Source organism: Zootermopsis nevadensis, unplaced genomic scaffold (assembly GCF_977971745.1).
Source record: "Zootermopsis nevadensis isolate Lab colony 2312 unplaced genomic scaffold, Znev_1.0 Znev_ptg000061l, whole genome shotgun sequence".
NCBI lineage: Eukaryota > Metazoa > Arthropoda > Insecta > Blattodea > Termopsidae > Zootermopsis > Zootermopsis nevadensis.
The window spans coordinates 19,016,498-19,041,104 of record NW_028259192.1 but is presented as its reverse complement, the minus strand read 5'-3'; the positions used below and the strand labels follow the sequence as shown (position 1 = coordinate 19,041,104).

Below are 24,607 nucleotides of genomic sequence, written 5' to 3'. Positions count from 1 at the left end.
AATGCCTGTAACAGGCCATAAGGCCTATATTGGAAAGGAAGAAGAGAAGTATCCAGGACCTATTCCACAGCTTATTTAATGACAATATATAAGTCACAGACATATACTGTCAGATGAGATATGAAAAGGTAATCATGAATGGTGAACATGTATGGGATTTGGAAGTAGACTGTCTTAACATACGTCAAAGCAGTATTTACTTGGAGAGACTAAATAAAGCCACGAAGAATTCAGTCAGAATACCCAATAACATAACTGGAATTTGAGGATTGGTATGACCTGAATACAGTTAGAAGCCTACAGCCTGCACCAGTGTATTTGGTTAGTCCACTTTTCTTGTCACTGTGAATTTGTTGCCTTGACACAATCTGTTGTTAAGACTTCTCATTTTCTCACAATGTCATGATTGGTATGGATGTTTGAGTTGAGTTTTGGGGGTGATTGTGACATGGTGGTCAAAATACATATGTAGTAGCGCAGTGGTAATATGTGACTTGTGCTTTCCATATTAACTTCACTACACATTTGGAGGCATGAATTTGAGTCGCGACTAGCAATTGATTATCCTGAAAGTTTTTTGTGGTCTTTCTCAGTCTTTCTAATAATATTATAAATGTAACTGCTTCTTTCCATGTCTGTACCACCTTATTTTCATAATAATCCCATCATATGTAACTTGGCATTGCAAGAGGCTGATAGGTAGAACATGTCAATGGACAACCTATAAATATTATTAAGCAGGATAAACAGAATCAGAGGGCATTAATGCTAGCATGACTCTTTATTTAGTAATCTTTGGCATTTTTCAAATGTTCCATAATTTTAGCAAATACATCTGTATACACAATGATATAACAAATTGCCTTGTGTTCTGGGAAAGAATAATAGAACACAGAACTCACTGCTCATTGAATGTTGGAGATAATGAGGTCAACACTTAGCTGTTCATTCACATCCAAGACACTGCACACATTGCCTACTACATTACCAGGCAGTGGTAAAACTGGAAGCCATTATTTTCTCACCTCCCTTTCACAGACAACCTTCTAAACATCAGTTTGTATAATTGTTGTGTTATCAAGAAATATAGTAAATGGAATGAATGGACATATACTCGACATGTCTGTCAATGAATGAACAAAGACTTCTGTTTCCAATTTATCCATTGGTTTCTTATATTGAATATTGTGCAAGGGCACATAATTTATTGGTTCATGCCATGTAACAGTGTATAATATAAAATTTATCTTTACAGTGCTCACCAGATCGATACTGCTTAGGATTATTTAGGGACTGTGACATCACACATATTGTAGCAAATGGGTGAACAGATTGTGGTGTGAGGATTTTATTCTTGTACTGTTCAAAACCAGCAAAATATATATATTTTTTTTTTGAACTTCTTGATAACTTATTGAAACTTTGGACCAGACTGTGAGTGTGGTTGTCTGTTGCAGTAAAAGTCTAAATTTTAGTATCAGTTAGATTTCTCTCTGGTACTCACCAAAGACAGGCTTAATTATACTCATTTCTTGGATATTTATGGGGCAGTACAGAAATTGTTGGATTTGAGGTTTTCACAGCGGTGGGTATGAAGATTGCTGTCTTCTGGGTTGTTACGCCGTGTAGTATAGTAGATGTACACCAACGTTTCAGAGTATGACACTCTGTCCATCATCAGGCCGTCCCTATAAACCTAGCATTTTTCGCTCTATTGGCTCATTCATCATCCTGATGACAGAGGCAGTATGACCTCTGAAATATTGGTGGACATCTACCATACTACATGGCATAACAGCCCAGAAGACAGCAATCTTCAGTACAGAAATTGTTAAGTTTTTTCTATCAAAGAAATAATTTCATTTTTATAAAGGGCTGTCATTTGTTTATGATTACATTTCTTTGTGGATGATAGAAACATCATTATTTACTGTTGTATTTGAATATTTCCTGTACACATATGACTGATATATAAGTTTCTTTTCTACTGAAAGAAGCTTATTAGTCACTTGACACCTGAGTGGCTTTCAAGGTGTCTTTAGCACTTCTATTCGTGGTCTGTTAGTGGTTAAACTCGCAACTATGGATGATTCAGTTCATTTCGGTCATGCAGAACATAGTCCACAAATAAAACTTGAATCTACTAACCACTTCCAAAAATCCAATATGCAATAGTCTAGCAGGATGCTTAACACACTTTTTATACTCTATCCCTTAACTTGCTTTTGGTGAGTGGGCAACCGATTTCTTATGCCCTGATGCACAGTGTCTTGAATGTGAACAAGTCTCTTTCAAGACATGAAAAGTCACACAATACTTTGCCTTACAAATATACACCGCGCTAAAAAGACGGCCAGTTCCACAGCCTGTCCAAATTTGTTTAAATATCTGGTCATTGGGGTATTGTATCTCAGAATTTTCCAGCTATTTGTGGAGCAAAATGAAGGATACCTGATTCTGAGATACAAAATGTGTTCCCAGTATTCACAACTGTTTCTTACAACACTGAGGATATTGTCCACATCACAGTAGCTACAGTGCTGGGAGCAAGAGTGACATGTATTATGGTATATGAACACCTAAAGGTTACACATATTGTCTTTTATACAAGCATAAGCCCTCCATCTCTTATGGACTATTCTGATTGTGTTTAGATCAGATCAAGTTTGAGGACTTCATTTCGAATCCCATATTTTGTTCTCTCTTTCTTGCCCTTCAGGTCACAAGTTGAAATCTTCCCTGTTTTATATTATTCAACCAGCCCTGCTTCACTTTAATAATAACTTATAGAATATAGAGATAATAAATATGTTACACTTTCTGATGCAGTGAGCCAATACAAATATCACATATTAGAAAGGGAGTTAATTGGAGGGTTTACAGTCTGCTGGACACCACAGGAACAATTGCCCAACTCACTCCAAGCACTGTTTTATATATAAGGTGTGTCACAAACTGGAGCTGCATTTTAATAAAAGATGAAGGAAATGAACACATTAAGCAGTCATGAGGGTTTCGATACAACCTCATCAGAAGCAGCTCCATCTCAGGATGAACAACCTCGGCCACATCACACAATAACTTCTGCTGCACAAATTTAACACTCTGTACCTTAATATTTACAATGTTTAGCCTGCTTTTGTATAATTCTCCAAGTCAGATTCTTGCAAAATTGTACATTATATCTGTTTAAGTATCTCTGAACTGAAAAGAATGTTAAAATTAAGTATTAAGCACAGATTACTCTGTTGTATTTTGAACTAACACATGCTTATTTCAGCATGTCTGTTGTAGAAGTCTATCTGTTGCTAATACCAACAAGTTCTTCCTATAAAATACCAAAATTTGTGATTTGTCAGAATTTGCTTTCTCAGCAGCTATCCATAAAAATTGCATTGTACTGGCTTTTGGACTTCAGCCATGTTGCTTGTTGCGCTTGTAAACACATTATAACCCTAAAGAAAGTATGAGCATGAAAAGGAACACATTTATCAATTTTGGATAAATTACTGAAGTTATCTAGCATTAATTGAAGAGGTGAGGATCACTGGAAATAATCATGGGAATATTGGGAGGTGGTTACAAAGAGTTTTAGGTAGACAGAGAGGAAGAGATTATGTCTTTTTACAGGGACCAGTGGAGGGCTTTGGTTAATTCTGTGATGAACCTTCAGGTTCCATAAGCCATCTAGTTAGTTAGTTAGTTAATGTGCTTCCTCAGAATTCATGTGGAAGGACTGAAAAAGCTATGCAGCCTCTTACTGAGAATAAGTGGTACCAGTCAAAAGTTTAATCACATGCTTTCCAAATACAAAGCATAATTATAACCACTACGCCACACTACTCACTTTGTTATTTTCCTGTCTACACTACCCTACATTGCAGATAAGTATGCTTTGGCATCTTATGATATCCTAACTTGGATTATGCTTTGTTTATGTCTTATCACTCCATTGTTAAGCAGTAAAGTAAAGCTGTCCCGCTATACATCATGTAGGTACTTGGGGGGGGGGGGGGGGGGGGCATATAATTCCTCCTCATTCTTGACCTCGGCACTAGACAGGTGAGTGGTCAGCTTCATGCCCTGGCTACACTTTACCCCCAAGGAAAGGAATCCCAGTACCCATTAGACAGGATGGTGCAAAACATTACTGAAAACTATAAAATACTAGGTTTTTAACTTCTTGATTTGTTTACTTAATTTCCATGGATATGGATGAAGTGACAAAAATTAAGTCCATGCTATATACTGGTCCAAAATAACAGATGGACCTTTATTGGCTGACAAAGCTGGTATGACAGACCTGACCAGCGAGAACATATGACCAACCATCTCTGCCTCTGTCCTCATTTCTTGCTTCACTTCTGACTCTGTATTTGTATTGAAGGATCTGGTACAGAGAAGTGTATAGTAGCTTAAGTATGAAATTTTTCTTGAGAATATTGAAGAACAAATTAACGTGTTTACAATGTAGGTTTATAATTTAATAATGTATTAAAATGTTACATTTATTATAAAGACATATGGATGTATGGACCTAAGAAGGAATAAATGTGTGTTTGTGATTTATACAGGTTACAGTTAGGATAGTTCACTATTTTTTAGACTTAGTTGGGTTGTACATTTAGCTAGGACGATGAAGACAAACAATGCAGACAGAAATCTCTTGGAGACAGAGCCACTTGGAAGAGTGAGGAGGAGGTGAGAGGATAACATTAAGATGGATCCTAGGGATATAGTTGTGGTAATGGGAGGTGGATGTAAGTGGCTCAGGATCATGTCCAATGGTGGGCTTAGATATTAGCCATTTTAAACTTATGTTCTTCTACAAGAGCTAGTTATTTTCTTATTCAGTTGCTCATATATTGCTGGAGTCTACTGGATGTTAAAATGAAGAAAGGTACTGTAAGTGAAGAATTTGTTGGTACCACAGTTTTGATATGTGTCCTCACATCATGTGTCACTAGCTATTTCTTTGTTTTAATATGTGTCACTGGTCAGTTCATCTCAAACATTGAACTCTACTAATGAAATCTGCACTATGGACTTTTTTAGAAATATTAGTGTGAACTCATTTTGTCCCTGCATCTTCTCTAGCCTGATATTTGTGGGAGGAGTGGATGAGTTCTGGACACCTGTGGGTGGCTAGTGAATTTAAATACATTGCATAGGTTGCTTCCTTCTGTGTGGCAAGAAATGGCATTGCATTTTTCATTAATGACATATCTTAAGTCTCTCGAAAAATTATTCATATTGAATAAAATTTTAGTATGAGTATATTACAGGATGCAAGAAAAAACTCATACAGTAGCAGTATCATAAAAAAATGGCTGCATGATTTGAGGTTCTTGTGGTGGTGAAGATGTCATGTTGGTCTTCTGGAAGAAATGCATATTTAGTTCACAACTGCAAATTCTGCTGTCAGAAAAGGGACTAAATAAATTAGTGCTGGTTCCTGTCTCAGTGACTGTCTCATTCTAGTATTTTTTTCCTTTCTCAAAACTGATTAAAATGTTTGGGCAAAAATGTCAGTTCTGCGCAATCACCTATGTGTATTCCCTTTGTTTGATTTTTCTTTGGAGCTGGCTTTCAAGATGATGTTGAGGGGTGTCAGACCTATTCTTCTACAGAAATGGCAAATTAAGCATGTTTACTTTTTATTATATACACTTCCATGGTGTGTTACTAGACTTTCAAATTTTTGTTTATTTTCCATCCACACTTTAACACAAACAGTTCTTACACACACATTTTCACATAAGAATGTCATCAGTGCTTCATCATACGTTTTTTAGGAAAGGTGTTTTCTGCTACACAGAGTATTTAGTTAAAATTATTTTCCACATATGTACTTCTACCTTGTATCTGATGCTCACTGCAGGTAGGCAGAACTTGGATGCAAGTGTCTCTCGTGTTGAAAATATCTTTTCGTAAAGTGCTGATGAAATATAGCTTGTCTGGCTGTATCTACTACATGCATCCTTCTCCTACCGTCCTTAACACCACAACTGATTGATTTTGGTTTCATTATGATTATTATTATACTGGCAATGATAACAAGTCTTTCTTTACATAGAATTATGAGGCTCTGATGATGGTCTATTTATGCCAAAGCATGTCTGTGTAAAGAGAACATTTTGTGTTACAGTGTGGCTGGAAAATAAATACAAATTCAAAAGTGTATGCTTTTGTTTTTATCAGATGGAAAATGTTAGATTCAGTATTCAGTGCGTTGGTAGTAAAATGACTTTTCATCTTAAGTCCATAGCACAAGTATACCAAAGCATTTATAACAGATAAATATCTTGTTCTATTGTCTTATTACATTTGATTGTTATTTGATTATGTGAACAGGAAGAGATGCTGTAATCTCATATCCATTCTTTGCCTATTGTTTGATAAGATGGTGACAAACAAGAAACAAAGAAGCAGCAGGATTTGAACCTGTCATCTCAGAATAGATGCTAAGGTGATGTTGGCATATCTGTAATGAATTTCCATTCTAACTTGTTTCTGAAAACAAAAACAGCCTTATACAACAATGATTGATGTCTGTACATATGCCCTTCAAATAATTCTTGAGTTTCATGAAACTCAGCAGACATTTTTAGCCTTTGGAGGATTCCCCAATTTAATGTTATAACATCACAGTGAATTGTTAAAAATATCCACAGACTACCAAACAAGTGATCAGATATGACATCTGAATAGAAGATGTAGATGGCTTCAAAAATGATACTCTGATCTCATCCCATGTTAGATAGTCTTTGCAGTTGATGCATTGTCATATAACATGCAAACCAACCATCAGAATATGATGATGAAGACAAATGTGAGAAGTATTATATGATAGAACAGAACAACGACAGTGAATAAATAAGCTTAAATAGAATTTAGGACTCAGAATTTTACGAAAGATTACATGAATATAAATTATATATAAAATGTTCTCCAGATACATTAAACTTTATGTAGTATTTGCATTTTTAAATATATGCTAGATTCAAATGATCTTTGACATTACTGCTCTGTTTAATTATATCAATATGTACATGTTCATTTGCAAGTTACTTTGGACAGCCTGACTGGTCCATTAGAACTGGTCAGTGTATGAAATAGGAAATCATAAATTTAAAAAGCTGTCATTATAGGCCTTATATGCTAGGTGGTGTTGACAACGCCATTTCCAAACCAGCATTTAACTTTAGAGCTCTCCAAGGAACACTGCATGGGCAATGGTTGATATTTGTACCATCTTATGCGTATTTCATACGCTAAGATGGACTGTTATGCAGTTTTGACTATGTTTTTTGTTTAGACTGCCTATATATGTATAGATCTTGAATATATATTATTTATGTAATTTTAAATATAATTTTTACCCCTACGCATATATATTTTTTATATACTTACAGATTTTTGAGTATATATATATATTTTTTTTATTTATTTATTTAATGAGCATACCCAGTTGATTTGATCCATTTTAACTTTCAAACACCATCATCCAAAAGGCACTTGGTACACCTACTCCATTATAGACAAGAAATACACACAGAAACAAGAATTGTTAAATCTATGCAGACGGAATGCTTAAAATTATGTTGTACAAGACTACACCATGTCACTGCAGAAGCCAGAAAATATAGGAGGGTGCAGAAATTTACCACCTTAGCTTCAAATGGGCATATTTAGTCCAGTGTTCTACTTTCTTGCTGCAAGGCAGATAGTAATGATGTTGAAGATGGTGCAAGTTGCAAAGGCAGAAGTGATTATGGTTGCCAGCTGAAGTGGTTGTTTATTTACGCTGTCAATCACTATAAATGAAACTGGTAACATTGATCTGGATGCAGATAAACTAAAGTAAACCATTAGCAGTACAGATCCTGTTACATGACTTGACCAGCTCATGTGGGATCTGTATGAGAGTACTATTTCTTTAGTTCCCCCCCCATTAATAATTCATCTTCAGTATCACTGATGCTTAATAATCTTAATTGCCTGATACAGTGCTAATAATAATCTTCCAGTCAGTAATGAAGAAATCCCAAACATGCTACCTCACAGAGTGTAAAAGGAACCAAACCAATAGTTGTTTTTATACAAGCAGAGGAAAATCATGAAGAAACTCTGGAAATGAGTGAGACAAAGGTTTGAGCCTTTGTAAATTTATTTAATGTACTGTTTGCACATTTGAAATCAGGTTTGTATGTGTTTTGGACCTCCCTATATCTCATAACAGTTCCTTTTGGTACTTTTGCATTCAGTAATACCAACTCCAGAGACAAAAAGATGAGTTAACTGTTGGCATTGCATCCTTCATGTGAGTTTTGTTTCACCACTGGAAGCTTAAGAGTAAGCTAAAGTAACACATTACTTAGTCTTTGTCCTCTGTTCTTAATTATACTTGCATATAATGAACTGTGCATTTGTTTTGCACATTTTATTTAATTGTGCTTGGTACTGTTACTACTTTCACGTCAGCCTGAGAGTCTAGTGCTTCATGTGAGCACTTTGTGTACTGTGGAGGTTGCATAATCACTGCTCATAACTTGTAGTCTACAATTATGCCTACGTTGTACGCGAGTACTTATATATGGAGTCTTTGTGATACTACCTACCAGGTTCTTTATAATAATATGATATACATATTCTTATTGAAGAGGAGACTTGTATATTGTTACTGTGTTCACTGTTGTATTTCACAATGATAACACATTTTTGCATGTCATTTATTTATGACATTTCTGTGCCTGGACTTAATTCATAGTTTTATAAACTGAATCACTGATGGCTTCTTATATTCTATATTGAATTTGTCACAGCATCTAAGATGTATCATGCAGAATATTGGTCTGTTGTTATCGATATGGTAACTTTCGATGTACATTGACTGCACTCGTATCACTTTACCATGATACTGAAAAGCACTATCGGTAGGGGGGTCTGGTGATGCCATGGTTTGAGTCATGATGTCGCCTGTCAAGCTGGATGATGTCTGCGGACAAATCCCTGCTATCATCCTCTGATTCGGTCAGTGCTGTCAGCTGTTGTGCCTGGTCAGCGGCCAGAATGGTGAGGTGGGTCGAATCAGACTGCAGGGTATTTGACTCTGGTCCTGGCCCACATACCTTCCTCTGAAGTGCTTGTACATAACTCTGGAACGGGAAACAGTGGCCATCTTACAGCATTCAGTGTGACAATTCAAGGTTGAAGTCGTTGATTGAAGCATGTTTGCAGAAGAAATGGGAATGAGCCTTATTAGCTAGAAATATCTTATATTAATTAGGCTTTTGCAAAAGTTTGTAACAAAACACTTGTCATAGTTCAAACACCAAGCTGAATGACTACCTTCTGTCAGCTGTCCATCACTGAGTCTTTGATGATTTAATTGGATTGAAAAAAACAATGAGAAAATTTGGAGTATGAACTCTTCTAATATTTTTAAAAATTTTATTTATTTACTTGCAGTTTATATAATAAAGTTGTCTATAGTTCAGCATCTAGCATTACATGATGGCTAGAGTATATTATATTGTTTGACATGTCTGTTTCCAAAAGTTCCCTTCGGGGCAGTGACGCAGAAACCCACATAGAACTGTTTATGAACTTAATGCAATTTCCCCTATACTTCAAAGACAAATATTCCTCTATTGAAATCTGATACATACAGATTCTAATTGCTATCATTGCTCATGCTATAATTACATTACCATAAATTTATGTACGCTTTTTAAGAAGTTATCGAAAAACAGCAAAGTTTTGATTGTGGCTTTTTGACTCTTGTGGGTTTCTGTTTTATACCATAGTTTTGAAGGAACATGCTGCCTTCCTGTCAGGGCTGAGGCATGTTATACTAAAACAGGTATGTCAAAGGAAGGATGCGCTATGGCCTACTAGAAAGAGATGTGATTCTTTCAGAGCCCATTACACAGATGGGGAAAATCATAAAGCCCATTTTTACTAATTTCAAACTTAATTTTAAGATACATTTTTCATTCCTCTATTTTTATGTTATATATAGTGGTACGCAAGTAGCTATTTGACTCGCATTTTAAGTTTAAAACGTATTAAACCTGGGACATTTGTGGGCTGCTCATGTATAATTGAAGAACTGAGTCAGGCTGTATAAATAATCTAAAAGAGCCTAATCTAAACCTATGGTCTACAACTAGAAGACATTGCAGTGAAAACCTAAAATACTTCATAAGGATAGTGAAGAATTACAAATTGCATAACTGTAATTAATTCTGGCTGAACATCATATCCTACCTGACTAATGACATCTCCATGGGCGGTGCGCACCTGGTACAAGTAGCGGTACTTCTTCTGGCGTAGCTCTGCACGTTGCTCACGAGTACGCACCCGCTGCTGCATGTTGAGGTGACGTGCCTTCTTGGATGGCACCACTGCAAAAATCAGTTTCTTGTGTAACAAGGAAATGTCATTTAGTTTCATTGCTCAATTTCACACATTTTGGGTATGTTTTGAAAAATAAATTAATTTTGTTGAACCTCATCTAAATACTATTATAAAAATTCAGTTCTTACCTCAAAGGAAACACAACACTCCTCTACTACAAAGATCAATTGGTGATGTTTAAGGAAATAATCCCTGTTTTCTCTGAGAATCATATGGAACTCAGAAATAAACTCTGTGGGCAAAATGCCATGTTACTGAATATTAAAGGCGGTGGTTCATATTGTTACCACTTAGTTTTAAAAAGTTACGGGTCAAAATGAATTTTTACATGTGTCCTTTTAGTCCTGATACATGCCACACTCATATGAGTGTGACCATGTGTAAGTTTCATTCTCTTTAACCCATTATGCAAATTACATAAGGGCGAACTGCATTTTGAATGCATCATCCTAAGCAGTCACCTCAGAGAAAAATGGCTTCAATAAACGTTGTAGAGTATCTATAAAATACAAGTGTTATGTCTTACAAAATATAACTATGGAGTTAACTTAATTGAGAAAATAATTAGTATCTCGGTACTAATTAAGTGTGCACCATCGAAAGCGTTGTCAAACCTGGGATTAACCTACCATCTACCGGATAATATATTTACAATAAGATGCATAGACAGCAAACAGGTGTCATAAATGAATACATAAACAATACGCCATACATAAACGAAACACACCATTTTGTGCCTCGTGGGTGTGTTCGACCGTTCGTCCTTCAGATAACAGCCATTAATCGGACTTTGTGATATGCTGTTCTCCACGCAGCATCGCTTTAATTATCAGTGTCTAACAATGTTGCAAGGGAACTGAGTCGCACGTGTGCGGCTGGGGCTGAATCAGGTCTCTGTGCCAATTATTTTTGGTCGCTACAGCTGTACCCAACAGACCAGTTTCCGTCCCACTGACCCACTTGCGGAGGTCACCTGAGCGCTCTCTCCCTCTGCTTCACTAGCAAATGCAAATGTTAATGCCAATTTGGTTTTTAACGTTTTATTTACTGTTGAAACTGTGTAACGTCGGATGTCAGAATTTAACATATTGATCGGGATTCGAATGTATTATGTATATGTAATATGAGGCTAAAATTATATCTACTAAACCGCAAGCAACACTGTGACAGACCGAAATATTATGGATAAACGAGCTGAACATCTGATGTCTGCTTACATGATATAAACACAAAACTGAAAATCCAATTGTGGTTGCTTGTGGGCATTTTCATTCATCTGTCTTTCACTGTGTTCAACAGCTGGGCAGGTCTTTGATACGTTACATAATCTTGTAGTTACTTTGGACGTCTCGAAAAGTCTCGACGCACCGTTAGCGACGCTTGCTTTCAAATTTCATTCTCACACACTTCCGCATGAAAATTAATACATTTCGTTTCATTTTTATTAAAATGTTCCCCTGAAACAAAATTTTGCGAGCTTATATTTGGGGGGGGGGGGGGGCGTGTGTGCGAGTCGTGCTTTTCTTGAACCTAACTCCCACGGCTAGCAGGTTCTTAACGTACCAGCGCGTAAAATGTTTAAGTGGAAGTAAACACAGACGGGGAACAAGGACAGGCAAGTTCATACGACGGAATAAGGGAATTTTAAATAATGAATGACGCAAACAATAAATAAGAAGCAGTCGAAAAATATGAACTGTACCACTTAAAAATATTTAAATGCCACTAATATTCAGTTTGGTTGTTCTGTTGCAGCAAAATGGCTTGAACCCAGCTCAAAGGTACTTCCCCGAGTCTCGTCCAATAGGAATCCAATGTGATCTCGGCTCTATACACATCCTGAATATACTATTTGTGGAGGTAAGCAGTTTTACGCCTTGCTTTCCTCTGGCCCATGGGGAACAGAACCCAGTAGACACTGGGTAAGAAATTATATGGCTTCCAGAACCGTGCTACATCTCGTCTATTTCAATGATAAATTGTAATATAATCTTGTCATATTCTCTCCCTGGTCTCCTAAGTGTCTATTCAAAATTTTTCTTGTCTCTCTTTCTCCTTCTTTCTTTCTTCGTTCCAAAAATGTCAACAAGCTACATGTCAGACCCCCTCCCCGCCCCGAGGACTGGGAGATTTGCCAGTGTTTCTTAATTTCATAGAAAGAAGCTGTTAATCAAACAGTATATTTGAAAACACATCTGATCTGTGTTGAAGGTCGCATTTTTCTCACTAGTCGGCAGCAGGAAGCTGCACTTACGTAACAGGATATGGTTTGGAGGGAATGCATATCTGCATATCGCGGTGAACATCGCCACGGAAAGAAATGCTTCTTTTGACGAATAAATTAAGAGCAGACTAAAGTCGTAGTAATACTCAGCTCAGAATCTTGGTCTACCCGTCTGTTATCTAAAACCATCAAGGCTAAAATACACGGAAATATAATTGTTTTGGATGGGTGTAAAACTTGGTCCCTCACTTTAAGGGAGGATATAAAGCGATGGAGTTTGAAAATAGGGTGCCGAGAAGAATGTTTGGACCTAGGCTGAAGAAAACTGCGTAATTAAGAACTTCATAATTTGTATCCACCAAATGGTATTAAGATTATAAAATCAGAGAGGCTGAGATGGGCGGGACGGGAGAAAAATGTACTCTTGTTTGGCAAAACCTGAATGGAAGAGACCACATGGAAAAAGCTAGGTGTAGATGGGAGTCTTAGACTCAATATCGAAATGAACCAGACTTGTTTTCATACAAGAATTAATGAGCCAAGGAAGGGATAGAGATGAAAGAAGGATTAATAGTTCTAAAATAATAGTAACTAACATACGACATACAACCTGCAAGAATGAACGACGACTTGACGAGAAGAATGTAACACAGAACAGTGACAAGACAAACATCCACTCACGCTCTTGGTGATGAATCCCGCGGCCGGTGACGGCCCACTGGGTGATGATACCGATTAGGACCATGAGTGGCCACACGGCAAGGATGAGCCACCCGAACCAGCAAGGCGCGGGACTGGGCTTCAGAGCCACTCTGTCCCACACCCACTTGACCATGAGGAACTTCTCCACGAAGTAGTCCAGCGAACCCGCCATGATGGCGCCCCCGTACACACTGGTCCCGAGGACCGTCAGACCTGCAGCAACACACAATTTCTTTTTGCGGAATCTGGCTATTGAGGGGTAAACAATACTGAAGTGCTGCACGTTTGAGGTTTTCATGGGTTGTTGCGCCATGCAATCTGACAGACGTTTACTGACGTTTCAGAGGACAGTGAGCCCTGATGATGGAGGCACCAAGCACCTCTGAAACGTCGGTATACATCTACCAGACTACACGGCGCAACAAGGCAGAAAACAGTCATCTTCTAAATTAGAAATAATTGAAATAGAAGAGGAACTCCAAGAACACAGATGTCTTCACTGTCTGGAACATATTCCCAATATTTATGTATTTATAGACTGATAGTAGTGATGAAAGGACGTACTATTTTTTTGTCATTTTTTGGCTAGCTTATCAATGATTTCTGGCAAAAGTAACTGCCCACTCTGCATCAAATAGTAATTCATTATCATCCTGCCATCGGACATTATACATACAGTTCGAGCAACTAAAAGCCATAGCCAAAATAAAAATAAGAGAGGCTGGTGGAAGACATTTCATAATGAGGAGTCTGATTTCACTCCTCTCGTGTAGCCGGAAAACTTAAAAAGGACAGGATGCAATGTACACGTAGCTTACACAATTCGGCGCAGAAGGATATCGCAAGATATATCCGAGCTTCGTTGGCCGTTACAAACAAACAAGTTTTGCGCCAGCCAGTCGAGGTACGGGGAGGGAGCGAAAGAGCATTTGGCGTCTTCCTTTCCCCTCTTACTGTGGCGTGGGTCAGGATCGCTGATATGTCGCGTCCGTGGCAACCTTCAGCTCACCTTTTTGCCAGTACAAGTTGAGAACAGCCGCCAGGAGACCAGAACCAAGAAGGACGGCCGCACTTGTCCACACCGTGGTCGGCTGCCACCGGAACTGTTCGGCTGTGGCCAAGGCCACCACCCCCGCGAAGAGACCGGTGTGGAACCCTGTCATGAAGAGCCCCACGTACTGCACCAGCATTGTGATCAGGCCAAACAGCAGTCCCGCACCCAGAGCCACCCCTGCAATTGCACGACACTCGCTCACTGTCGATAGTCACTCTTTTCGAACCCAGAAGGTCCCTCTTCGATAGTGCCCAGCTCATGCATTTCAATTAAGATCCTTTCTAAATGTGGGGAGCGGAGCAACTGACAAGATTTGCTAGTTGAAACAATTTGTATTTCCCATAGAAGGATTGGTCTTCGGCACGGGGAAAAATGAAAGGTTAAGAACCTCTTTACGGGTTGAGGGATATGGATTCTTCTTGTTCACAGCAGCGCGGCAATTATAAGCCGGATGACACTGACCACACTCTCACAAACTTCCTGCTGAAGCAAGCACGTGTTTCGCTGGGAATCTTGTGAGGTGGCTGAAGAGGACTACAGCCACTTAATTTAATTCGCCTACTTCAAAGTCCACCATTGCCTCCATTGTAGGAATCACCCGAGAAAGATTACGGAAGAAGGATAATAAGAGTTTAACCCTGTAGGGTGAAATTAGGGCCAAGGAGGATGAGATGCCGGTATATAGAAAGAGCGGGGGAGAAGAGAAATGCATACACGATTTTGGTCGGAAAACCTGAAAAGAAGAGACCATTGGAAGAAGTAGGAGTAGAATGGTCGTCTAGGTAAATTAGGTGTAAGAACAATAACCGGAATCAGCTGGCTCACGGTATGGTCCAGTCACTGGACTCTCTGAACACGATAATGAACCCTTCGTTTCAGCTGAAAGAATGAAGTTGTCCCATGCCTGTCTGTTATTCGGGAGGTCGCAGATTCAAATCTTGGTCGTGTGACCAGCTGTTCTGTTTAAGATCCGTCCTGCCTGGGCAAATTCCGGGATAGTTCCTTAAATATAAGCATTGTGTCCTTAACCCACGTCCTTCCAAAACCACCAGTCATTCAGACTTCACTGTACCATTCGGTGATGTATAATGTCTGAAATTGACACAGCGGCGTTAAATAAACTAAAGACGCAAACAAATATTGTGAGATTTCAGGTTCTCACATCGACGATATGAAGATGAATGTCGTCTGGGATATTGCGCCGTGGGGTCAGTAGGAACTAACCGACGTCTGACGGGTGCTTCCTGACTACACAGCGCAACATCCGAGAAGACAGTCAGTCGTCTTCGAAGAAGTGATTTTGTTTTGGGGGGGGGGGGGGGGGGTGTCTTGCAAGGCGTTTTGTGTAATTTGCGCAAAGACCGCTCAGCTGGTACGTTTTGTATTTTCAGAATACCGTCATCGGGAAGTTCATCCTCTTTCACGTTATAACTTCACACATCGCTTTGCCGTTCCCGAAAACAGACACAAAGGTAAGATAACGCCTTCCCTCACGAAATATGACTTTATGGCCTTGTTAATAACCGCAGTGTAAATAGAATATACTTTGATTGTAACCGAATGACAAACTGCCACTAAGGAGATTCTTCTGTGTAACATACGAATAGGCGGTGATTTATCGGGTGGGAAAGATTACAGCTGGAATTTATTCGACTGTGAGTCGTGTGTGGATCTCTTGAGGTATCTAAGTTTGTGGAGGATTCCCCATTAATATATATGTGCGACAGGTCCACACGAATTCGCTCACCTAAAAAACCCACAGAAATTAAGTTTAAAGAAATTAAACGCACCTACGTAAGGTCTTACTCTGGGGACTGCTGTAAGCTTTTTTTTATAAATAGTTATCTTCTAGTTGCCATATTATTTGTGTTTGTTTTGAAGATTTAGCTCAATTAGAACTATTCTGGAGTGACAGGACGTGGTCCAAAACAAAACATGAACGAGTTGGTTTAATATTTGCAACTCTTAGTTTCACAATGAGCGTCGTTCTACATTAATGACTATAATTAATGTTCTGAAATTAGCTCACCACTAGCTCAGTCTGTAAAGTAACTGTCTTCGGCATTGACGACTGGCATTCGATGCCCGGCAGGTGCACATATTTTTCTCTTCGTCACCATGTTCATATTGGATCAGAGGCCCACCCATTCTCCTATCCAATGAGTTACTGGGAATCTTCCCGTGGGTATGAAGCGACCGGAGCCTGAAACTAACCACTTGCCTTCGTCTCGTACCGAGATCTTCATGACATGGTACTTTCGTAGTGGGACGACTTTACGGTTTACAATTACAGTATGTTGGGAATCATGTCTGAAATTAGCTTCATTTCCGAGTGTTATTCAGTCTACAATCTCACACAGCCACAGGACCAGTAAAATAGTGTATGAAACTATCCCACACAAATCAGAATCGTTATTTACTGTGAATTTCCCCAGAAAACTTGTCAAAATGGGGACATGCTGTGGAAAAAATGTTACTGTCAGATGCTGAAGACCGGAGTTCGCTCTCGCCTGGTGTCACCCGACTAAGAACACGGGCCACATTACATCGTTAATGAATTATCCTCTGGGGCAAGTACTGTACCTGCGTTGCCATAAGCGGGCAGCAGCTTCTCCTGCAGGCATATGAGGTACACGATGATGGAGCCAAAGATGAAGCCGGTCAGGAACATAACGGCCTTGAAGCACCGGTACCCTAAAACATTAATGAGAACATAAGAGTCAGCGTACTGTATATTTCACAGCACAACATCGGTTTTCCGAGATGAGCCGCGTCGGACATGTCGGCAAACATTGCAAGTGTCCATATTCACCCTGAGTATGGCAGTTTCAGTGTTTGCGGAAACGATGGATAACTTTCAACATTCTACGCTGTTTGTGAAGTGAAAATAATTACACGAGCAAAAGATTGCGATAAAATGTGTTTCTTATAGTAGAATAACAGGCAATCAGAAGTAATAAAGTACAGGAGCAGGGATACAGTTATTTATTTTGGTGTCATTAGGCTAATTAGTGGTGATTATTATGATAAATGACGTTCAGAATTTCGCATCTCCTTTGTTACAACCGTCGGCTCATTGTGAAGTATATTTTTAACTTTCTGCTATCGATAATTGCACCTACGTATGGAGGTTGAGCATGCGACGTTCGGTCTGTCGTATCAGATCGCAGGCACACGCATCTCGCGGAGGGTCATGATTCCATGGAAAAGAGACCTTGAGAATCTGACATTCGCTTAGCTGGTCAAAAAAATTCCCGCGTTTTCTGGAACCCGAAGGCTTATAACCTTGTTCACAAGTACCTATATTCGGGCTTCATCTTGTGTCTTGTGCAACTTCACATCCGATTTCTTTTAAATCCGCTTTAATATTATCTCCAGTCTAAGTCTGTCTCTCACGTGGTCTCTTCTGTTCAGATTTTTGGACAAAATTTGTGTACATTTCGTCTACACACCCCGCCCAAGAGTGTGGACGATTCTGTGGAGAATAACAATAATAGAGAACAAAATAAGTGTTAAATATTACAACCGAAGAACGAGATGGCAGCTCGTAAAATAGCAGTCGCAAGTGAAATGTCCTTGATAAGACGTTAATCAGCGCGGATCTGGTCCGCATCCAATTCGGACCCGGAATAGAACAGCACTCGACAGAACAGGACGCCACGAAACTTAAGACCCTGCACAGATAGGAAACAATTGTGGCGAGTGCATTGTATGGAATGTACAGTTTCGAATCTCGACCAGCGTACCAGCTTATCAGGCTGAGTGTTTTCATGGTTTTACTCTGTTTCTAGAGACGAAACATTTTATGCGAAGCTTTTAATCGATGAACCAACCAAAGTGGCCTACTGTAGGCACAGTACGTCTAGACGTATTTGCTACTGGGTCCAGTTACACTCTTCTTGTAGAACGGACAATAAAACTATGTGCTACGGTTTCAGACATTAATCTGCGACTGTCCAATTGACAAGTATGTTATGAACACGCGTTTTAAACACTTACTTTGGCCTTCGATTTCTGTGATTGTAACACGTGGTCTCTCAGACGCTGGGAAAAATATAAATTTAACAGTATTTGAAAACTAATTTCGGAGGGAAATACCTGAACGTGAGACAGGCGCAGTGAGTGGGAAATTAAGGATATTACATAACAAGAAACTCTGTATTTCACACGCTTCGTCTAATATTGTTGCAGTAATTACATGGCAGAGGCTAAGACTGGGTTAGACAGGCTGTATAACTTTTACCCGGAAAGCTGTAAGCGTCCACGTCGTATTAAAATAGATCTTGAGGATCGCGTGATATTGACTGGAATGAACTGGCTGAAGATACCTTCTAGTTCTTGATCTCTGCGTTGGTTTAATCCTTTCAGACGTTAGTTAAATTGAGTCACCTTATTCCTGAAGAGCTTTCTTGGGCATGCAATATCATAGGTGAAGTTGAAATGTGTCCTGCCGCCCGCAGTTGCCAATTACACGGTTTGGAAATAGCTTTTAATGTCACTACTGTGTAACGGGGACGTTAACTTTTTTACATAGATGACGTAACGCGCCTCAAGAGCCTTGTTCCAGTGACTTGTACTGAATTAATATATGGAAGTTCGACGAACAGTAAGCGCGGATCCAGAAGCGACCCGACCGGTTACATTAAAATGCTTTTCACATTTTTAGGAGATTGTTTATATGGCCAACCGCTTCCTAAGTTCGTCTATACGAATGTATCTGAAAAGGAGACTTCGACTGAATTTAGCCAAAAGTGGGAAAAACTTCAGCACTGAAATATCTAATTTTATTTGAGGCACAGCTTTTAAAAATTTGCCACTTGAAACAAGTATGTTGGACAAAAATAGGATATTAATTAGACAAAACATTTGAAACGCAATGTTTCGTTGATTTACCTCTTTAAAACGTGCTCATTTAGACAAAATTACTGAAATTCCGGTCACTTAGTTTCATTGTTCTGATAGTCGTATCTGGCGAAATATGACCTAGTAATGAATGGCTATCATTGCAAACATAGTTTCATAAAAAAATGGTTTCATTTCGAATGTGTTGGCAGTTTTGTAACCCCTTTCCATATCGCGGCTTCAGACATATATTACACGAACGAAATTTAAATGTTTTAAAAATTCTTCTGTCACATATGAGATCTGAGGTTTTCGCAGAGGTGAAATTTTAGATTTTGGATTTATACAAGTGTCATGACCCAGAAAACCACACACGTGTTTTCAGCATACTGGCACATCGAAAGGTATTAGCACCCATCTTCAATGTTCGCACGACCGCAATGTTTGAATCCTGGAATGCACGGAATTTAAAAATATATATGACATCTGAATGACTTCCAGAGGCAAGATCTTTCCATAGTCTGTGAGGATGAAAATGGAGCACACAACAACAAAGCACTGGCTTCCTATTGGAAGAGAATCAGGAACTTATTCGGCTCTCTTCCAATATGAGGCCAGTGCGAGGTTCACACCGTCCCTGCTCCATACACAAAGTAATGGAATTTGTGTGGGCTGTCGTGTGACTGTCAACTACTACGCACACCACTAATTACGTAATCAGAGTTATGTTTGTACAACGAAAATACTTAGAGACGCGCACTCAAATGAGGCGTGGTGCCGGGATCGTTGTTATTTGGGGGCAACTGTCAGTTTTTCAAACCTGATAATTCAGTCAACGGTATACGAGCCATGGTTTCAGCGAAGATGCACGAGATGTACCACACATGGAAGGAAGCACGAGAAATGCATAAAGGTGTTGGTTTGAACATGTGAACGAAATAGGAAGGCAGATCATGGTGTAGTTGGAAGGATAATATTAAAAGTGGGGACTGGATTGAACTGGCTGAACACAGGGTAGAACGGCGGATACCATCATCTGGGCAGTGAGTACTCATCGCTCTGATGATGGAGGCAGAAAGCACCTCTGAAAAATCTGTAAACTTGTACCAGACTACACGACGCTCACATGCCAGAAGGCCGCCAAAGTTATTCAGAGAGCGGATAACCAAGTCGGTGTTGGAACTGGCAGACTGGCGTTCGATTCTTGGCATTTTAACATTTTCTCATCCCCCACGAGTCCAAACCGGTTCTGGGATCCAGCCAGCCTTCTATCCGGTAAATACCAGGTTCTTTCTGCTCTGGCAAAGCGGTCAGGCGTGAAGCTGACACCTCACTCACTTTCATCCAATGCGTGGAGCTGTACCTCCACTCTCCCGTTCTGTATGGCGTGGTTCTTCGTTTAGCTTCTAGGATAACTTTACGTGATTTCCAAACCCCTGCTCAAAGTCCTTCTTTCAAAAACAGAATTTTTGATAGCCCAAATGGCTACCTTAGAACTGTAGCAAGAGACTAGTGACTAGCAACTCCTTTCCGATCCCTGAGATGCGTCACAACAAATGCGAAGAGCAGCGTGGAGTCTGGGCGTGGCGGATCGATATTGCCACGCACTGCTGCCAACCCCTGGCACTGTTTGTTTACAGAGCTTTCTCAGTTCATTATGTCGCCCATTACCTCAGTGAAGCTGTCGGCTGGTTGGAATTTTGCATTCTTTGTGCCCTTCCGTCACGCTCATTAATACCACACGTCGTCTCTTTCCGACAAGCGAATTTCCCCGTAGCTGATTCCCGAAAACAATAATGAATTCTGTGATGCAAAGTCTTGCTTCAAGAACAGATAGTTATTCCCGAACTCTGAATTCCGTGTGGTTTGTGAAGTTCTTAAAATTGCAAAAGAAACGAAAACTGGAAAAAATCATGAGGTTCCTACGGATTAAATTTTCTTCTTGTTTTGTGTCACCATGTCATATGTGATGTAAAGTTTTATTGACTGTTGTCAAACATTCGCAGACTCGACATTGGTACTTGGTTTGCGTGGCAGGTTGACAGGCCCCCTGTTAGCACACCACCACAATGATGTTACCATGGTAATGGCTCCCCGCCGTGGTAACTGTGTGGCCGTGATGCTGTGGCAAAGCGCTCACTCCATCGTATGTCGCCTAGTGAATTACACGTCGGTAGCCAATCACAGCTGATGCAGGGCTGATACCTGTTATCGTTAATTCAGACCAGACTCTCACGAGAACGCATGGAAGATATTTGAAATGCATGTGAAGTTTTGGTTGAGACCACTTGGAAGACAGTGGTGTTGACGGAGGGATAATACTGGAGTGGATCTTGAAATATGGTGGGATGGTGTTGACATAATTAATGAAATTCAATTCTATGCTGTGCCTGACATTCGATGTTTTGAACATACATCCATGATCGAACTCGTGGTCCACTGTTGACTTTCTCGGTTGAAGCCCAGGACAGCCAAGCCTGTTCTGAACCCAGTTCGGCTGGTTAGTTTCCATTTCGACCTGTTGTGGTTTGTGGCAGACAAGTGAAACAAAACCAGCAGCTCAACTTTCAGTTCCCTGCCTGGTGCACCGACGACCCCAATTCTTCTCTGAATTCTTCTTCCTCTGATCAATTGTAAAATATCCGAAAGTAGAACTGCAGCGAAGTGGTGCAATCTGTTTTAAAGGCATTTCGATGTTGGCTTTCCGAAGGAGAAATGTGCGTGTAGCCAGTGGCTAGATATTTTGGCACCAGAAACGTTAACCTTTGAGGCTACATCTCCAAAATAAACCGAAACTAGTCTTCGTTAGTTGAGGGTTCGTTTGAACTATTTATGACCCCTACAAGCACATTTTGTGCGCATTTACGTGAATACTAAAGAGTGATGTGTTTCATAAAGCCCTTCATTCAAAACAGAATTAAGACGTCTCATACTTTAAAGGGAGACGTTTCAATGTGTGCAACTACAGATTTAACTGTATTATACCACGGTCAGGTCATTAATGTTAGGCCAGAGGCTGATGGAGTGCTTGTTCGCTCATGTATTAATAATTTGGTTGCCGGCCGAACTAGACTCCAGGCAAGCCAGCAAGTAGCTGTCCTGTGCTCACTTCCAGAACGTCTGCAGGAAGTCATGGTTTCGAATTTTGCTGTGTTCATTGGCATGATTATGCGCTGAAACCAGGAGGAGATTTCAGAACGTGTCCTGGGTTCTAGTTTCGGTGAGAAATATTTCTTTAATGTCGGAAACTAGGCACGATAGAACATCACCAAGATTGCTCACTTCTTCAATCTTAGGTCCATATACCTTCCTGAGCAAACAGACGTTGGTTTCAAATGTTTGCATTTGTGTGATGCAGAGTTTTAATGGAAGAAGGTCTCTTTAAGAGCAAGACACGAGTTTCTTGGCAAGAATTTCTGTTCTTGGGGCCCCAGTAAGGGCCGACGTTTCTGTTACTGCACAGCAACCCAGAAGACAACTAAGGATATTCGCGTTTGTCCTCAGTCTTTCCAGGTGAATCTCACCATTCATAATTGTTTTGCTACCTAATAATCCGCTGTATAATCTCTGCAGTTGTAACAGCGACGTAAAATAATTTATATACATTCTGTAAGTCTTTAGGTGAAAAATGGACTCTTGAATTAATAAGTTAGCGACACGAGGGCTGAAATCTTCCTGTGGCCTCCTCGGGTTTCTTACAGCTGTCTGTTTCTGATACGCAACGAGCAAATAAACAGAAGAGAGCCGAACCGGATGCAGCTCACACACTTAACCCACTTTAGTATCTACACAATTGCCAGTGGCCCTTCACGGTTCTGTAATGGGGCCAGTGTAATAAAACTTCGGATTGATGTCGGCGAGGTTTCGTTAAGGGCGATAGAGTGGTTTAAATTTCAAACCGAGGGAAGTAAGAAACAAAGGCAATTTTAGTTTTCCTCAAAAGTGGTGTTGGCAACATTACAAATGCGAAGAAATAAAACAATATGAAGCTTCCGTTATTTGCACTTGATTGCTTGTCAGTGTCCTTGAACCAACAATGGCTGCTCCATTGGCAAAATGCACCAAAGAAGAACAATGATTTGTGACTTGAATTTTATGTTCAACGAATTACAGTTCAGCCAGGCAGAGGCGAAGTTATAAATGGTTGGAAAGATTCAAAGAAGAGACGGCTTATATTTTTGTGGGAGGACATGGACTGTAAAATTTCTATTACACCGTCAATTTTTTAGACAACTTGTACCAGTGCTTATTGTAATTGCACTGTTTGACCAGACTCGCCTATGAACGATGTATTTCGATTATTACGTACTTTGTCATCTTCAGGTTAACTTATATCGTTCTGTTTTCCCAAGCTGTAGCACTATCTTATTATGTGCATGTTGATATCTTGGTTTTAAAATAAGCGAAATGAAAAAAAAAACTCATTACAACTTATAAAATATTCATATTTATCCATATTCTCAAATCTCCTGCTATGACAATATTGTTCTCGCTTATCCTCGTTTTTAAGTTGCTGATTCGGAATCTTGGTTAGGACCAGAGTTCGGTCCAGTAAAGCAAAAGACGACGTATTCGTGACGTCATCATATGCGTATAGGCAAGCCTTCTCTTTCGTTTGGCCGTGTCTTAGGGTATCTTTGACAGCTCAGCCCGTAGGAGGTGCAGCAGTTCTTTTTACATGAATCTGGCTAGCGTTTCTGGGCATGCGCAGCAGGATACTTACCGAAGAGGCTGTACACGACACCGAAAACGAGGTACATGCCACAGATTACGGCCGTAGCGACGTCGTAGTTGTAGTCCGGATAGCGGCAGCGGGTCACTGTAGTGGTGGCCACTCCGCCGCTGGGGAACCAGCTCGCCGTCACGTTCGGCTGCGGCCGGGCCGTGGGCAGCAGAGGCCCCGTCTGCAGACCAGACATCGCCTGCCAGACACACATCGTGTTAACGTGGTTTATCTCACAGGAATATACAGGGTGATTCAAAAGTTCCTGTAGATCTGCCACAACAAGTTCACACGGTCTTTTGAATCACCCTGTAGTACGGTGAAAGCTTAAAATCTTACGCGGTTTGTTAATGTCAATATTTGCAGTTCTTTTCGTTTTGAGAGACTGTAAGATTAATGAAGAACGTGAAATTAAGAACACGGATGTGTCTTATTGACGAACACTTGGAGGGTTGCGTGTGAATAGCGAAACCCAAATTAAACCTGTTATATAAAGATTACTCATCCATAAGCAATGCCACACACGTAATTAACGAATGGTTTTGTTAAAAAAATGAGTGGTATGAAACCTGTTTATAATAATACGTCTATTTTGTAGAATTTTAATATATTTCCATGGCGTTTAAACATATTGTCCTCA

General features: G+C 39.8%; 2 protein-coding genes across 3 annotated transcripts in view; one reads left to right on the top strand and one right to left on the bottom strand.

The window, feature by feature from the left end:
* Dredd (Caspase-8 Dredd) overlaps positions 1 to 24,607 on the top strand; it is a 67,599-nt gene that overhangs the window by 4,281 nt on the left and 38,711 nt on the right. Inside the window, exon 2 of the mRNA XM_022074851.2 lies at positions 15,794 to 15,874. The gene's annotated coding sequence lies outside the window, so the exon portion shown is untranslated. The remainder of the gene's footprint in view (positions 1 to 15,793; positions 15,875 to 24,607) is intronic.
* The window catches only part of LOC110835031 (transmembrane protein 198), a 42,529-nt gene continuing 18,684 nt past the window's right edge, over positions 763 to 24,607 (bottom strand). For both annotated transcript variants that reach the window (XM_022074852.2, XM_087340118.1), the window contains exons 3-8: positions 23,968 to 24,166; positions 16,986 to 17,096; positions 14,358 to 14,579; positions 13,328 to 13,561; positions 10,273 to 10,409; positions 763 to 9,158 (exon numbers count right to left, since the gene is read on the bottom strand). In XM_022074852.2, coding sequence (XP_021930544.1) covers positions 8,931 to 9,158; positions 10,273 to 10,409; positions 13,328 to 13,561; positions 14,358 to 14,579; positions 16,986 to 17,096; positions 23,968 to 24,166 — 1,131 coding nt within the window. In that variant the 3' untranslated portion in view covers positions 763 to 8,930. The remainder of the gene's footprint in view (positions 9,159 to 10,272; positions 10,410 to 13,327; positions 13,562 to 14,357; positions 14,580 to 16,985; positions 17,097 to 23,967; positions 24,167 to 24,607) is intronic.